The following is a 17,862-nucleotide window of genomic DNA, read 5'->3' as shown; positions in this document are numbered from 1 at the left end:
GGAGTACATATGTATATGTAGATGTAGATGCTATGTACATAGACATTCATTTCCAGTCTGCTGCAAATAGTAATGTAAGTGACTGTATGTAACAGTCCTTTGATGTGTCAAAAATAGTAGTTATGAATCAGTATCTCCTTGTAATTGAACAGTTACATCTAGGAGCATTTAAATTAATTTCTTAACTTTCTTTCAAGGATACTGACATAGTATGATTTAAATAAAAAGAATTGAGTTGAGTTAAAAGGGTCTCGAATTGTGAGGACTACAAAGTGCAGTTGAATACATGCACTTTGTGGCAGCTTTTGTGTTTAGCTCCTACTAAAACTAAACAGTTGCATAAACTCTTTATCTTAAATTGTAACAAAAAAGCTACATTTAATACCATGAATTCACTGGATATCTCTCCTCCGTGGCTCAAATTCAGTGACATGCATAATTATGTGTGTTTCAGTGAAGATATCAACACAGCTTTCTTTCATAAGGGATATTTGCCCATTCTTCCAGCATATCAAGCTCAGAAGCTTCTTTTTTCTCTGTTTGTATGTCAAGTTTGTATTTTTCAAATATTTCACCAGTACTGCCAATACACCAGAATGTTATGAGCTGAACTGTAGTGTATTGTGCCTTTTTCCCCTGGAATGGCTCTCAGCTTTTTTTCTTCAACAGTACCAGAACTCTTTCACTCCATTCCATGAACATAAATGTGAATAGATGGTGAGTAATATGAAATTCAAACCTGTTGTTAGTTTGCTTTCTTTGTCTGTTATCCTTGTATACACCCACTTTGTTCCAATGTTAGGTGTGTTAAGCTTGCTTCAGCTCATCACTCATATTGCTACTGAGCATTTTTTTAGCTGCTGAGTCTGTAATACAAAGCTTTACTGCCTAATAACTATAAAATGTTTAAGTTTCTAACATTTGACTGTTATTTTGCATTTTAGTTTCAGTTTAGTTGTAAATTTGCTTAACAATGATCTTGCATCTTTTGATAGTTGCATAATGTAGATTTATGATTTCTCATATTATTTTGTGTTGACCACTTTTTTTTTTGTTTCCTCTCTCGTTTAAGCTGTGAGACTATCCCGGAAGACTTCTTCAACACAGCCTGCAGGTAAATGTAATTAGCAAATGATGTGTCTGACCAAGCCAAGATAATACCACTTGGGGACACAATGTAAGTGACTGTTATACTGATTGTTTGACCATGCATGATACTCATGACCAGACTTATTGGTGTGAAAATTGATTGAAGTGATCAGTAATAAACACAGATAAATATTGTCATAAGTAATTCAAATAATAATCCAGATGGCAGGAACACTGTTTGGTTGTTGGTGCAATCCCAAAACATTGTATTCATGATGCCCTTTGTCAGGAATTGGGACATGAATCATAATCAGAGAATATGCATGAATCCACAAGTTATTCAAAATTTCCAAATATAAGTTCATTAAGATTTCTGATTATAAGTTCATTAAAATGTTGTACTGAAAAAAAAGAAAGAATATAGTGTAATCAAGAGTAGGGAAACTATAGTGAAACCAAAAAGACACAATAAATGGAAAGAATGCCAATACATGACGACATAAGAGGAGTTAGCAGAAAATACGACAAATAATATTTTTGGGAGTTCTTACTGAATACATATCTGTCAACAACATATTATTAGAAAGAGTATGGAGAATAATATTGCCACAGAATAGATATGTCAAATGATTGAAAATATTGGGAGGAATAGGCTTTTCACTTGATCAGGCCAGACTATATGTTGCTTACATTGTGTGCTGTATAAGAGAAGCATTGTAATTTCCAACATTTTGATTTGCACCAAACTATACTATTATGGGCTGACTTGGTGAAGCTAGTGGTACAAACCATTCTTATAAGCTTTACTGCCAGCAAGTCATTATTTTGACATATTTCACCTGCCAGCCTGGGTAACTACAGTCAGAGCTCTACAATTCTTCTTAAGCCCTCCATTTATGGCAACAATCAATATATAAATTCATTCTTTAGAGAACTTCCTTGACTTCTTTGGATGCAACATTATAAGCAAACTTGAAGAGTCCATGTATGTGTGTATACTTGTAAGCATGTTCTATGAGAACCATTTCTTTATACGATAATGTCCTAACTGTGCTGGTAGTTTTCTGGTTTCTAGAAATAGTTTTTACATTCATGAAAGGTAATAACACATTTTGCAGAAGAAAAAAGAATGCTTTTCATGTTTGTCTGATTTCTCAAAAGTGCTAAGATAAGCGTGGAACTTCAGTTTTGAATGGGTGAGATCCATTAAGTCTGGGAGTCATGACCTATGGATATTATCTGTAACAACAGTGTGTAAGTAAATGTTCTAATATTTGAGTTTGCCACTGCAATTTGGGTTACTTAACATTCTGCTGTTGCAATCCTGCTCCTCCACGACAACATTGCTTTCAAAGCAGCAAGCACAACAAAAAGACAATGAGGCACTTAGACAATGAGTCATTACACAAACAGAGTTTCAAATGGCATTATCAAACCAGTGACCTTCATCACAGGCACTGGATTACAGCTTTTGAAAGAGAATTAAGTTAACTGAGATGTAATGTATGTTTTTTGTTTCTTATGGGTCTCAATTAAGAGTTTGAGGCAGTAGTTAGTAGATCCAAATTCTGTTGTTCTTCTCAATATACCTGAATGATAATATTAATTATAACCACATTTGAAGAATATGAGTGACAGTGACCAATAGTGAGCTGCATAGTAACAAACTGGTTATCAAACTCATTGACACTGTAAGCAATAATGAAAGTTCCAACAACAGTTCACATACTGCAGACATTTTTTGTTTCTTTCATGTGTTTAAATTTATCTGTAGGAAACCATTCCATTTTTATTCACTTTTGCTATACCTTCCTTGATCTTTCATATTTTGTGTTTACTATAATTTGAAGTACAGCATGGAAAATAAAAGAGAGAATACTGACAATCACTTGGTGTTCCTGCCACAAAAGTTGAAGGGTAGTTATAATTTACTATAGCTGCATGTTGATGGGTGATACTTTTCTTTTTCATTTTATTGCTTTTAATTTTAATGTAGCTGCTCATGAAGTAGAATGCTACAGTCACTCTTATGCTTTAGTGTGATATTTCACAGTTTCATTGCTTTAAATGGATATGAAAGAATTCCTTTCCTTTTAATAGCGCATCCTTGTAGTAGTAATGGCTTATTATTTTACTTCTGCTACAAAATAGCTCATTCGTGTTGTAATTAATAATAAGTTTCCCTATCTTAACAAAAGATTGCAACTTCTTTGTGTATATGTGTGTTTTCTTTAGAAAGTAATATTTGTGTGTACAAAAATGTTTAGAATTATTGAGATATGTAGTTATACATAAAATAGACATGAAATTCTCTCTCTCTCTCTCTCTCTCTCTCTCTCTCTCTATCTATCTATCTATCTATCTATCTATCTATCAATGTTCACCTATTAACTTCAGAGGAGTTACTAAATCATCTCAGTGGCAAATCATGTGTTTTTTAGTTATTATTTAGGAGATTTTGTAGTAATTGAGATGTTTTTTAATAATTTTTGTACAAATATTATGATATCAATAATGATGTACTAAACCACAACACCTACCCCATCAGTTTGCAGCTCCTTGCATCGAACAGAAATTTTGCTTGATGAGAAAACTATTAAAATTATGGAGACAGAATGGCTGGCCAGTACTTATTTTCAAGAGACAAAAGGCCTAGTTTCGTTGATAGGTAAATTTAAAGCAGGAGATAGTAATGGCAACTTCTGTAACTTCTATGTTCCTTCTTCAGGGAGAAAAGAAAGAGTAGTTCGAGAATCTTTACAAAAAAAGAGAAGGTCACTCAAGTCCCAGTTTGAGAGTAGCACAGATGTTGTCCCTTTCAATCTAGGGGCAGGTTGCTCAAACACTAGGTTGATGAGAGGGGCAGCGTTTGTCCCCCCCCCCCCCCCCTCTCTGCCCCCTTCTCACCCCTCTCCAACCTTCCATAAACAATGTTTTTTTCTGAGGAATGAACATACACCAGACATTCCAAAAGCTAGATTTACTGTTTTCTACTGTAAGTGTTTTTATAATTTTGTCAGCAGTACTATGAATTTTGTCTTATGAAGATAAGTACCAGCTAGCCATTTTACAGTTTCTGTGAATATACAGACAACTGATTTTTCAAGCTTTTTATGAGGGGCAGTCAAAAGAAAATTGAACACTAGCCACAACAGGATCGTGGAATGGTTCCATTTAAGAAATAATCACCATATGCATTAAGACATTTATCCGATTTGGAGATGAGACAATCAATTCCTGTTTCATAGAATGCGGTCAGCTGCTAATGGACCTACAACACCACCCACTGTTGCACCTCCTCATCTGTCTGAAACTGACATCCACCCATGTCTTTCTTCAGGTCACCAGAGATGTGAAAATCACATGGTGAAAGAACCAAGCTGCATGGAGGATGTTGCAGAGTTTCCCAATCAAATCGCTGAAGCATAGACTTCTTCCAATTGCCAGTGTTGAGGGCAGGCATTATCATGTGCAAGGATGGTTTCATCCAACAGCATTCCTAGGTGATTTGACTTTATGGGACATCTCGGTTTCAGCAATGTTTCCTCATAACACTGTGCATTGATTCTGGTTCCTTGTTCAAGGATCTTGATGAGCAGAGGGTGTCTGCAGTTAAAAAAGGAGGTTGTCATGAACTTACTGGAGCTGGTGTGAATGGCTTTGGATTTCTTTGGCTTGGGAGATGTGGGTTGCGTGTGTCGCTTGCCCTCGGGCTGTCAGAGTGCTGTTGGACAGAATCATCCTGTTGCATGATAACTTCCACCCCCACACTGCAAATCAGATGAAGGTTATGCTTCAGTGATTTGATAGGGAAGCACTGCAACATCCTCTGTACAACACTGATCATTCACTGTATGATTTTCACATCTATAGTGACCTCAAGAAAGACCTTCATTGACATCAGTTTCAGACAGACAAGGAAGTGCAAAGTGGGTAGGCTTGTGGACCCATCAGCAACTGACCACATTCTACAAAACAAGAATTGATCATCTCGTCTCCCAGTGGTATAAATGTATTAATTTGTGTGGTGATTACTTTTGAATGGGACAATTCCATGGTCCCATTGTGCGGATATTCGGTTTTCATTTTACTATCCCTTATAAGCTATTAATTATGATGATCAGTTTAAGACTTTTTCACTTCAGTTGTTTTGCATAAAATTTCTGTATCATATCTTTTATGAAGAGAAAAAATATGTTTACATAAGGGGGGAACTGAATAGTTTGACTTTAATGACTGTTTTGCTCCACATAGATCATGAAAGGGATGTTTACATCAGAAGTTAAGGAATTTGATGGTTCACAGACTCAATGCCAAATAGTCTGCAAACATTGAATCTCTTGTTCACAAAGGTTTATGTAGGACATTACAATGAGGTGACAGACGTCATGGGATACCTCATAAGATCGTGTCGGACTTCCTTTCTTCCAGCATAGTGCAGCAACTCAACATGGCAAGGACTCAACAAGTCATTGGAAGTCTCTGCAGAAATATTGAGCCATGCTGCCTCTACAGCCATCCATAATTGAGAAAAGATATGGCAGTACAGGATATTGTGCACAAACTGACCTCTCGATTATTTCCCATAAATATTCGATGGGATTCAAGTTGAGTGATCTGGGTGGGCAAACCGTTTGCTTGAATTGTCCAGAATGTTCTTCAAACCAACTGCAGACAATTGTGGCCCAGTGATGTGGCAGACTAGCACCCATAAAAATTCTATTGTTGTTTGGCAACATGAAGTCCACAAGTGGCTGGAAATAGTCTCCAAGTAGCTGAACATAACCATTTTCAGTCAGTGATTGTTTCAGTTGGACCACTCCATGTAAACAAAGCTTGCCACCATTATGGCGCCACCACCAGCTTGTACAGTGCCTTGTTGACAATTAGAGTTCATGGCTTGATGGGATTAATGCCACACTCGAACTCTACCACCCACTCTTACAAACTGAAATTGGGGCTCATCTGACCAGGCCACAGTTATCCTGTCACCTAGGGTCCAACTGATAGGGTCACAAGCCCAGGAGAGCTGCTGCGGACGATGTCATGCTGTTAGAAAAGCCATTCATGTCAGTCGTCTGCTACCACAGCCCATTAACACCAGATTTCGCTGCACTGTCCTAAAAGACACTCTGTCATATGTTCCACATTGATTGCTTGCAGTTATTTCACACAGTGTTGCTTGTCTGTTAGCCCTGACAACTTTATGCAAACACTGCTCCTCTCGGTCATTAGGTGAAGGCCGTTGGGCACTGTGTTGTCCATGGTGAGAGGTAATGCCTGAAATGTGGCATTCTTGACACACACTTGATGCTGTGGATTTGGGAATACTTAATTCCCTAATGATTTCTGGAATGGAAGGTCCATATGTCTAGCTCCAACTACCATCCTGTGTTCAGTCTGCTAATTCCTGTCCTGTGGCCATAATCACACCAGAAACCTTTTCACAGGATTACCTTAGTACAAATAACAGCTCCACCAATGTGCTGCACTGTTGCACCTTGCGTATCTGACACTACCACCACCTGTATGTGTGCGTATCGCTATCCCATGAATTTTTCACCCTTGTGTATTTGTAGCAACCTCAAAAATCTACCAAATTAAATTGAATTAAAAAAGTAATGGCTGACGGCATGCTTTGTTGTGTGAATATCTAAATAATCTAGAAATAATAGTTGTATAATATTTAACACTGTATCATCCATTTAGAGTAGAGACAGTACATTTCAGAATACGCGTTTCTTCTTCAGTAACTCTCTCTTCTCTTTATCTATTTTCCTGCCTCATAATTGATTTTTGGTACTTCAAAAAATTACTTGTTGCAGGCAACTTTTTCATTTCTCTCTATTTTTAATATACTTCTTTCCTTTTGAGATTCATGTGTAGAAATAAAATTGGATTAATTACAAATTAGAAGAAAAATTTACTTAGACCGTTACAAAAATTAAAGAAAGAACTGTTGTTGTTTACTTGATGTATAAGAAACCTTCTGCAGTGCTTTTTGTATTGTGGTCTACAGAACTACAACCAGCTTTCATTATTATAGTAGACTCAGACTTAAATGGAAATTCTTTGCTTGGTTTTGGCTCATTATATTCCAGTAAGGTTCAAAATTTGAAACAAGTAGCATCTGAGTAAAAGTAAGAAAATGAAACAAATGCTACAAGATAGTTTTCAAATTTTGGCTAATTTTAGCTTGCTCCAGACTGATATCCTCATATGCAATTAAAATCATTGTGCAGATAATGAATGCCACAGGTATTAGATGCTTGTAAAGTGGATTGTAGCTGGCACAAATCTTCAGATTGCTCTGACATTGAAGCTGAGTCAGTTGTTCCATGTCAATATAAAATTTCAGCTACAAATTAAGTCATGGTCACATGCGTGCTAAAAACTAAGGGAAAACATTTCTTCCTTTCCTGAAATATATTCCCCAGACATTGATGTCCTGTTCTCATCTGTCATCAGTTTCTCTGTAAAGCATCTTGAGGATAAAGCTCTGTATTGGTACCATTATATGGAGACTGCAGTTGGCTGTATGTAAAGGACAATTTGCAGCATTTTCTCTTGTAGCTCCATTCAACGTGTCCACATGTTAATTTCATTATTTCAGTAATTCTGTCACAATATCTTTGCACTGTGTCATGACTGAAGGTAAGCAAACAGTATGAACAATAGATTGCATATCTTTGAATTTCTGTGTAATAAACAAGGCACCATATCTTAAGACCATAGAAAAGACTGACTATGGGGACGATTGACTGAACTGGCTTTGTAGCATCAACTAAAACAGCCAAGCTGTGCTGGTGCTGTAAATGGCTGAAAGCAGGAGGAAACTATAGCAAAATTTTTTCCAACAGCATGCCGCTCTACTGTATGGTTAAATGATGATGGTACCATCTTGGATAAAATGTTCCAGGGCTAAAATAGCCCCCCATTTGGATCTCCGGGTGGGGACTACTATGGAGGATGTAGTCATCAGGAGAAACAAAACTAGCAATCTACAGATTGGGGTGTGGAATGTTAGAACCCTTGATCAGATAGGTGGGCTAGAAAATTTAAAGAGGTGCATATAGGTTGAAATTAGATGTAGCAGGGATTAGTGAAATTTGGTAGCTGCAGGAGGAACAGGACTTCTGGTCAGGTGAGTACACGGTTTTCAATACAAAATCAAATAGGAGTAATGCAGGAGTGGATTTAATCATGAATAAGGAAACAGGAATGTGGTTAAGCTAATATGAACAGTGTAGTGTATGCATTATCATAGCTAAGATATATATGAAACCCATGCCTACCACAATAGAACGAGTTTATATGCCAACCAGCTCTGCAGCTGATGAAGAGGTTGAAGAAATGTATGATGATATAAAAGAAATTATTGAAATAGTTAAAGGAGATGACAGGAATTTAATTGTGATGGGGGAGTGGAATCCAATAGTAGGAACAGGAAGGGAAGGAAAAATAGCAGGTGAATATGGCCTAGGGGAAAGGAATGCAAGAGGAAACTGCCTGGTAGAATTTTGCACAGAGCATAATTGAATCATCGCTAACACTTGGTTTGAGATTTATAAAAGAAGTTTGTGTGTGAGGGAGGAGTTGGAGACACTGGAAGATTTCAGATTGATTGAATAATGGTAAGACAGAGATTTAGGATCCAGATTTTAAATTGTAAGACATTTCTAGGGGCAAATGTGGACTTTTGCCACAATTTATTGGTTGTGAACTGTAGATTAAAACTGAAAAAAACTGGAAAAAGGTACTAAATTAAGGAGATAAGATCCGCATAATTTGAAAGAACCAGAGGTTGCTGAGAGTTTCAGAGGGAGTGTAGGGCAATAGTTAACTAGAGCAGGGGAAAGAAATACAGTAGAGGACAAAGGGCAGCTTTAAGAAATGAAATAGAGAAGGCAGCAGAGCATCAAATAGGTTAAAAGATATGGTGTAGTAGAAAACCTTGGATAACACAAGAGATACTGAATTTAAGTAATGAAAGGAGAAGATATAAAAAAAAAATGCAGCAAGTGAAGCAGGCAAAAGGAAATACAAATGTTTAAAAACTGAGATTGACAGAAAGTGCAAAATGGCTAAGCAGGAATGGCAAGAGGATAAATGTAAGGATATAGAAACACATATCACTAAGGGAAGTATAGATACCACCTATAGGAGAATTAAAGAGCCCTTTGGAGAAAAGAAAGCAGCTGTAAGAATATCAAAGGCTCAGGTGGAAAACCAGTCTTGAGCAAAGAAGGGGAAGATGGAAGGAGAACATAGAAGGTCCATACAAGGGAGATAAACTTCAAGGCAATATTATAGAAAGGGAAGTGGATGTAGAGAGAGAAGAGAAGGGAGATACGGTACTGTGAGAAAAATGTGAAGAGCTCTGAAAGATATATGTCAAAACAAGGCCCCAGGAGTAGACAATATTTCGTCAGAACTAGTAATAGCCTTTGGAGAGACAGCCATCACAAAACTCTTCCATCTGGTGTACAAGATGTATGAGATAGGCAAAATACCCTCTGACTTCAAAAAGAATTTAATAATTCCAATTCCAAAGAAAGTAGTTGCTGACAGGTGTGAAAATTACCAAACTAGCAATTTAATAAGTCATGCAAAAAATACTAACATGAGTTTTTTACAGAAGAATGGAAAAACTGGTAGAAGCCAATCTTGGGGAAGATCAGTTTGGATTCTGGAGGAATGTAGGAACATGCAAGGCAATACTGACCATACGACTTATCTTAGAAGATAGATTAAGGAAAGGCAAACCTATGTTTATAGCATTTGTAGACTTGGAGGAAGCTTTTGGCAATGTTGACTGGAATACCCTCTTTGAAATTCTGAAGGTAACAGAGGTAAAATACAGGGAGTGAAAGGCTATTTACAAGTTGTACAGCCACCAGAGAACAGTTGTAAGACTCCAGGTGCATGAAAGAGAAGTAGTGGTTGAGTAGGTAGTGAGAGAGCGTTTTAGCCTATCCTTGATGTTATTCAATGTGTACATTGAACAAGCTGCAAAGGAAACCAAAGAAAAATTTTGAGTAGGAGTAGAAGTTAAGAGAGAAGAAATAAAAACCTCACGGTTTGCTGATGGCTCTGTAGTTCTGTCATTGACAGCAAAGGACTTGGAAGAGCAGTTAAATGAAATGGACATTTTCCTGAAAGGAGGAGATAAGTTGAACATCAAGAAAAGCAAAACAAGGATAATGGAATGTAGTCAGTTTAAATTGTGTAATTAGATTAGAATTATGAATTAGATTAGGAAATGAGACACTTAAAGTGGTAGATGAGTTTTGCTATTTGGGCAGCAAAATAACTAATTATGGCTGAAGTACAGAGGATAATGAATGCAGACCGGTAGTGGTAAGAAAAGCATTTCTGAAGAAGCAAAATTTGTTAACATCAAATATAGATTTAACTGTTAGGAAGTCTTTTCTGAAAGTATTTGTTTGGAGTGTAGCCATGCGTGGAAGTGAAACGTGGATGATACACAGTTTAGACAAAAAGAAAATAGAAGCCTTTGAAATGTGGTGCTACAGGAGAATGTTGAAGATTAAATGGATAGATCACATAACTAATGAGGAGGTACTGAATAAAATTAGGGAGACAAGAAATTTACTGTGCAATGTGAACAAAAGAAGAGATCGGTTGATAGGACACATTCTGAGACATCAAGGGACCAGCAATTTAGTATTGGAGGAAAGTAGGGGGAGGGAGGGGGTAAAAATCATAGAGAGAGACCAAGAGATGAATACAGCAACCAGATTCAGAAGTATGTAGGTTGCAGTAATTCTTTGGAGATGATGAAGCTTGCACAGGATATAGTAGCATTGAGAGGTGCATCAAACCAGTCTTTGGACTGAACCCCAAAAGCAGCAGCAGCAACAACAACAACAACAACAACACACACACACACACACACACACACACACAGGGCCATGCACCTGTGCTGATGTCACATCCAATACTATTGTAAATGCCAAAGGACCTGGGTTTGATTTATGGTACTACAAAGAATTTTTCCTTGGTGGCAAGGTTGGTATTTAATGCATTCAGCCTTATAATGTCAATTGGGAAGCTATTTGAATGAGAAGTAGCAGTTATGCAGTCTGCAAAGTTGGCAGTATGTGTGGGAAAGTGGTTTGTTGACCCCATAGCCTTCCATTCCATACCATGTCAGCATGATGCTGCAAATTAGAGGATGACAAAGTGACCTGTCAACATCCCTTGGACTTTGCTGGCATGAACAAGGGGCTTGTAATAACATTAGTATTGTGTCACAACAGAATTAATAAACAGTATCAAGAAAGAAGCAATAGCATTCCATGACCATAAACTTGGTAAAGCACATAATCCACTGTTTGGTACACAAAAAAGAAAAGAATAAAACTTATTCCATGCAATTGAAGTAGAGTCGAAAGTGGATCTTGAGAGTTAACTATACATTTATGATACCATTAATGGGACTGTGGATGTTAGCTTCATCCTAGCCATGAATTGGTTGTTTCACATTTGTCCCAGTCAAAGAAATGACAAAATCCCTGCTCATGCATTTCTTTGAGGAAGGAACCAAGCTGGATTGCCCTCAAAGGTGGGACATTCTGAACTCTTTTCACAGATGTTGGCTATAGAGTTGTGTCCTTGGCCTCTTCCTCTCTCTGACACGTCCCCCTTCATCTTTGTCTCCCCTTGGCCTCCAAACAAGTGGGTGCTGTAAAAGTTTCATGTTCTTTCTCTTGTGTCTATTGGCAGTACTACATGTTATATATGGAAGCTAGAAATTACATTAACTTTTTGCTTTGCTTCCAAATGACATGTGTGTAAGTAAAATCAGTATTGAAAACAGACACCACTGAATGTGGATTAAATCGGGAAACAAGACATTCAGTCTTAGCCTACAGCTTTTTAAGTTTAGAAAAGCTTCATGCTTGGAAATGAAATAGACAGAAAATGAAATGGGTGACATGCCTCACTGGCAAAGAAATGGAAATATCTGTCAGAATATGATCAGTTAGGTCCTAATAATCTATTCCTATGATCCTGTTGTTATTTCAGTTCATGTCCATTGCCATATGTTGTACACTTTCTTACATCAACCCATCAAATTATTAAAGGCAGTTACCAGTATGAGATCACTTAGCAAGAACAGAGTCTTTGTTTCATATTGCCTACCAAGAATGAATTATGCATTTTGGTACAAACATTGTATGGAAATGAAAAATATTCCCAACAGAATTAAGTGGAAAAAGAGAATGATGTAATAAATAAAGTTTATTTGAAGAGAGGAATGATGATTAAATTCTGAAAGGAGATAAGGAAATAAGACATTTGGAATCAAGATAAAAAGAATGAGAAATAATTAAAAAAAAAAGAAGCAGAGCTCCAATACATTATCTGTTTATAACGACACGTTTTCTACATGATCCAGCAACATAAGCCACTAGTTTCTAACCCTGATGTGGTATATACACTACTGGCTATTAAAATTGCTACACCAAGAAGAAATGCAGATGATAAACGGGTATTCATTGAACAAATATATTATACTAGCACTGACATGTGACTACATTTCCATGCAATTTGGGTGCATAGATCCTGAGAAATCAGTACCCAGAACAACCACCTCTGGCCGTAATAACGTCCTTGATATGCCTGGGCATTGAATCAAACAGAGCTTGGATGGCGTGTACAGGTACAGCTGCCAATGAGCTTCAACGCGATACCACAGTTCATCAAGAGTAGTGACTAGCGTATTGTAATGAGCCAGTTGCTCGGCCAGACGTTTTCAATTGGTGAGAGATGTGGAGAATGTGCTGGCCAGGGCAGCAGTCGAACATTTTCTGTATCCAGAAAGGCTCGTACAGGACCTGCAACATGCAGTCGTGCATTATCCTGCTGAAATGTAGGGTTTTGCAGGGATCGAATGAAGGGTAGAGCCACGGGTTGTAACACATCTGAAATGTAACGTCCACTGTTCAAAGTGCCATCAATGTGAGCAAGAGGTGACTGAGATGTGTAACCAATGGCACCCCATATCATCATGCCGGGTGATACGCCAGTAAGGCGATGATGAATACATGCTTCCAATGTGCGTACACCGCGATGTCACCAAACACGTGCACCCGGGTTTGTCGTTGAGCACACCATCGCAGGTGCTCCTGTCTGTGATGCAGTGTCAAGGGTGACCGCAGACATGGTCTCCAAGCTGATAGTCCATGCTGCTGCAAATGTCGTAGAACTGTTCGTGCAGATGGTTGTTGTCTTGCAAATGTCCCCATCTGTAAACTCAGGGATCGAGACGTGGCTGCACGATCCGTTACAGCCATGCAGATAAGATGCCTGTCATCAAGGCTGCTAGTGATACAAGGCCATTGGAAGCCAGCACGGTGTTCCGTATTACCCCCCTGAACCCACCGATTCCATATTCTGCTAACAGTCATTGGACCTCGACCAACGCGAGCAGAAATGTCGCGATACGATAAACCGCAATCGCGGTAGGCTGCAATCCGCCCTTTACCAAAGTCGGAAAAGTGATGGTACGCATTTCTCCTCCTTACACGAGGCATCACAACAACGTTTCACCAGGCAATGCCGGTCAACTGCTGTGTGTGTATGAGAAATCGGTTGGAAACTTTCCTCATGTCAGCACATTGTAGGTGTCGCCAGCTGTGCCAGCCTTGTGTGAATGCTCTGAAAAGCTAATCATTTGCATATCACAGTGTCTTCTTCCTGTTGGTTTAAATTTTGCATCTGTAGCATGTCATCTTCATGATGTAGCAATTTTAATGGCCAGTAATGTATTAAGAACAATATCTAGAAGTCATGTAAAATTGAAAATAACCTATGACAGTACTGGAACAACATTAAATATAAGCTAATGTTACATGAAGGATGTGATTCAGAATGTTTCACTTTAAGTGACAAAATAACATTGAGAAAAATGAATGAATGTATATATCTCCGATACACCTGCACTTATCGTACTGAAGCATATAGTTTCTCTGTGGTAAAAAGGAAACCTGAAAAGTATGTTTCGATCAAAAGAAGCAGCACTGGAGTAGCAAGGAATATGGTAGAGTTAAGAAAATCAACTGCAAGGTTCTACAGTTCCACTTAGGAGAGAACAGCAAATATATATTACTAATAAGTGGCAAAAAATCAGAAAATCGCACTCACTTTCAGTTTACAGTAGCACTCATTTTCTTGTATTAAGTATTCCCCCCCCCCCCCCCCCCAACCCCCCCACCCTCCCAGTTATTATGGGTTGTTCTTATTACATTCACGTATGGTGTGTGGGAAGAGACTGACTGTGTAAATATCTCTGTGCACATTGTAATTAATCCAGTTTTGTCCTCATGATCCCTAAGTGATATGTGGAGGAATGATCATTTGAAGCCAGTTCTTGAAACTTTGAGAGTAGGCATTATTGGGGAAGTTCACGTCTACACTCTTGTGTCTGCCAGTTCAGTTTCTTCAGAATCTCTGTGACACTCGCCTATGAGTCACACAAACCTTCGACCATTCATGCTGTCCTTCACGGTATACATTCAATATCCCCCATTTGTCCTATTTGGTATGGCACCCACACACTATAGCAGTATCATAGGATGACTTGCACGATTGAATTTTGAGCAATCTCCTTTGTTGCATTTTCCTAGTATTCTACCAATAGACCAGACTCTGCTACCTACTTTACCTGTGACTGAGGCTGTGTGACTGTTCCATTTCCTATCCCTAAAAAGTGTCACATCCGTGTATTTGAATGGGTTAACCAATTTCAACTGTGACACGTAGATACTCTCTCATAGAATATATGTTTTTCATTTTGTGAAGTGAAGTGGACAGCTTTACATTTTTGAACATTTAAAATAAGTTACTAATTGTTGCACTACCTTGAAATCTTATCCAGATCTGACTGAATATTTGTGCAGCATTTTTCAGACAGTACTTCACTATAGACAACTGCTTCATCTGTGATAAGTCATAGGTGAATATTAATAGTATGACTGGGTTCACTGTTAGGAGATATGAAGTGATCCTCAGTAGCAAAAGCAAAGTACAAATAGTTCTGTAACAATAATGAATCTTCAGTGTAAAATAAATGAAAAATAGAGAGAGAAGGAAGTGAGGTAGTTTCGGAAAGGTTGGGGGGGGGGGGGGGGGGGGGGTTAATTTTTGGTGATACGGTGTGCTCACGCTCAGCATGCTCAGTTTTGCAGTTCCCAACAAACAATTTGGTTATGGCCGTCTGGTTAACAGTCGTACACGCAAACAAAACAGTACAGCGGATATACAACATGGTTTCTTTTATCCTTGACCCTACCTCTGATCAAATACTTAAGCTCAAAGTAAATGTGATTTTCTGTTCTATAATGTGTATGTATGTGCCAACCATTACTCTTCTATCAGGAGGTGGATGCTTTTATGAGCTCTTGTTTCAATCTTGGAATTTCCATTATGATTAACTCTCTCTCTCTCTCTCTCTCTCTCTCTCTCTCTCTCTCTCTCTCTCCTCTCCCCCCCCCCCCTCCCACCCTCCTCTCCATCTCTATATTTATAATGTATCTTTAGTAGATAGAACTTATACACTAGGTGAAGGCAGAAGCTTCTACGATCACAAATGACAATTATTGCTTGACTGATACATCGTGTTAATTGTAGTTACAGGAAGTTCAATTTAACTTTCTCCCATTTCCTTTGTTTCCAGACAGGAAGTTAATGATAAAAATTACATTTCATGTTAAGTAATTCTGTCGGAGGATATAAAATAGCTTTTGCAACTAGGAAAAATCAATAGGTAAACATAAAATTCATGCATGTGATAATCAATCATGATAAAAACAATAGTAAATTATAAAGCTATCAAAGAAACACAGCACTTTTGGCATAAAATATTTGAAAAGTTACAAGAAGTACAAATAAATTATGTAAACACATAAAACTGCTACCAGTCACATTTTTTTGAAATAGTTATTTATTATTCCATGAGCTGGTTTTCAGATATTTTCAGGCTCAGCTTCAGAGGGCTTTCAGAAGTTACACATTTATGCTGATGAATTAAAGCATGTTTCATCTTCTTGTCATAGAGCCAGCACCCAGCATTATGCCTGAAATAGATATGTAATTCCGGAAAACCGTCTGAAGATGAGACTGAAAAAGTTTGAAAACTGGTTCATGGAATAATAAATAACTATTTCAAAAAAATTGACTGGATGCAGTTTTGTGTACTTAAATTGAATAAACAGTCACGTGTTATAAAACATCCGTAATGGATAAACATAACAAATAAATTAGTCAGTACGCTAGGACAACAAATCAAAAAGAGATTGACTGCTTCAGTCATGATTAAGACTGGATGACGAAATGAAAAGAAGCAAAATGTAGGGAAAACTGATGTTTAATGAATGATCAGAAACTTGGTCGTTAGTGGTAGACCACAAGCTAGGACTGGACAATGATAACCACAAAATTGGCAATGACCATTTCAAAGGAATCAATCCACCATTCTCCTAAACTGATTTAGGAAAACCATAAAAAACACAAATTAGAATAATCAGATATGGATTTGAGCACCACTCCTGATCAGATATGGATTTGAGCACCACTCCTTCCAAATGCGAGTCCAGAGCCTTAACCACAGCTGCAGTCAGGATTTGAGTTCAACCTTTATAAAACTATCTTGAAGAATACTAAGTATTGATGGAGGGGGGCGGGGGTTTATTTGCAGTCTGTAGTACTTTATATCACCGAATGGACAAAATAGCATGATTCTGGTGTAGGTACAAATAAGTATCATCAACAGTACCAGTTGCTGTAACTGCCGACACTTCTAATGGCAGACTCTCATTCACAAAGCTGTAGAGAATGAAGTCATACTTTCTTCAGCACATTCCATGCATGGAAAAGACAACCTGGGATTTTCAAGCTGCCTTTGTTGTGCATCAAACTGCTGTATCCATTTGTCATGCCATTATAGCCCCTGGCCTTTTAGTTGACTTGAAGCGATGTAATATGCATAACACACCTATCTTATTTGATTTTATGTCGTGATGTACAGTTCGTACAGATTTTGTTAAACATTAATTTTGTAGCAGCAGTATTATTTTGTTGATATGTATCTCATCATTTTGTAAGAAAGGTAAAGTTCATGTGTAATCCAAACAACTAAAAAGTCTGTTGATGTCAATATCTTACTAACCTACATAAAAAACTGTATTATTTTAGATACAAAAAAAGAAAAAAGTACTTAATATACCACAACTGTAGTGAAACATGTTTGCGCAATAAACAAAATGAAAAATAGTATTCTTGTAAGAATTTTAATTTCTTTATAATTTCTGCAAGCATGTGAACAGAACGTAAAATATGATTATGATGTAGCAGATTGACATAAATTTTTTCATTGAGACATTGAATTGTAATATTTTTTTCCAGTTGTGGTGATGATATTATAATATTCCCAAAGAATTTCATGATAAAGGTGTATTTTAATGAGGAAGAGAAGGTTTTTCTTCAAGCTCACATTCACAAGCTGTAGAGTTCATTTTCCATCATCATCTTCATTTCATCAAACTAGCTTGATATAGATTGCAGTTACCCAAGCAAAGGACTTTTCACACTGATTAATAAGCATTCAGCTAAAATTAATCTAAGGTTTTTTGACAGCTTTCAAATTTCTTCTGTTCTTCAGTGGACGCAGTGACTTAATAAACTGAACCAACTGTAGTAACAGTTGCTTTTTGTACTGATACACATAATATGTGTAATTGTATGCAT

At 37.5% G+C, this 17,862-nt stretch overlaps 1 protein-coding gene across 7 annotated transcripts in view; it reads left to right on the top strand.

Annotated features, from left to right (window-relative positions):
- Nucleotides 1-17,862, top strand: part of LOC126188175 (protein NDRG3) — a 491,060-nt gene that overhangs the window by 461,960 nt on the left and 11,238 nt on the right. For 5 of the 7 annotated variants that reach the window (XM_049929694.1, XM_049929691.1, XM_049929689.1 and 2 more), the window contains one exon: nucleotides 1,073-1,114. The exons of 1 other annotated variant lie outside the window; for it this stretch is intronic. In XM_049929694.1, the coding sequence (XP_049785651.1) occupies nucleotides 1,073-1,114 (42 nt within the window). Of the gene's footprint in view, nucleotides 1-1,072; nucleotides 1,178-17,862 lie in introns of all 7 variants that reach the window. One more of the 7 variants, XM_049929693.1, reaches the window with a different exon arrangement.

This window comes from Schistocerca cancellata, chromosome 5, assembly GCF_023864275.1.
Source record: "Schistocerca cancellata isolate TAMUIC-IGC-003103 chromosome 5, iqSchCanc2.1, whole genome shotgun sequence".
Taxonomy (NCBI): Eukaryota; Metazoa; Arthropoda; class Insecta; order Orthoptera; family Acrididae; genus Schistocerca; species Schistocerca cancellata.
The sequence above is the reverse complement of the archived record's forward strand: the minus strand, read 5'-3'. Positions and strand labels throughout refer to the sequence as shown.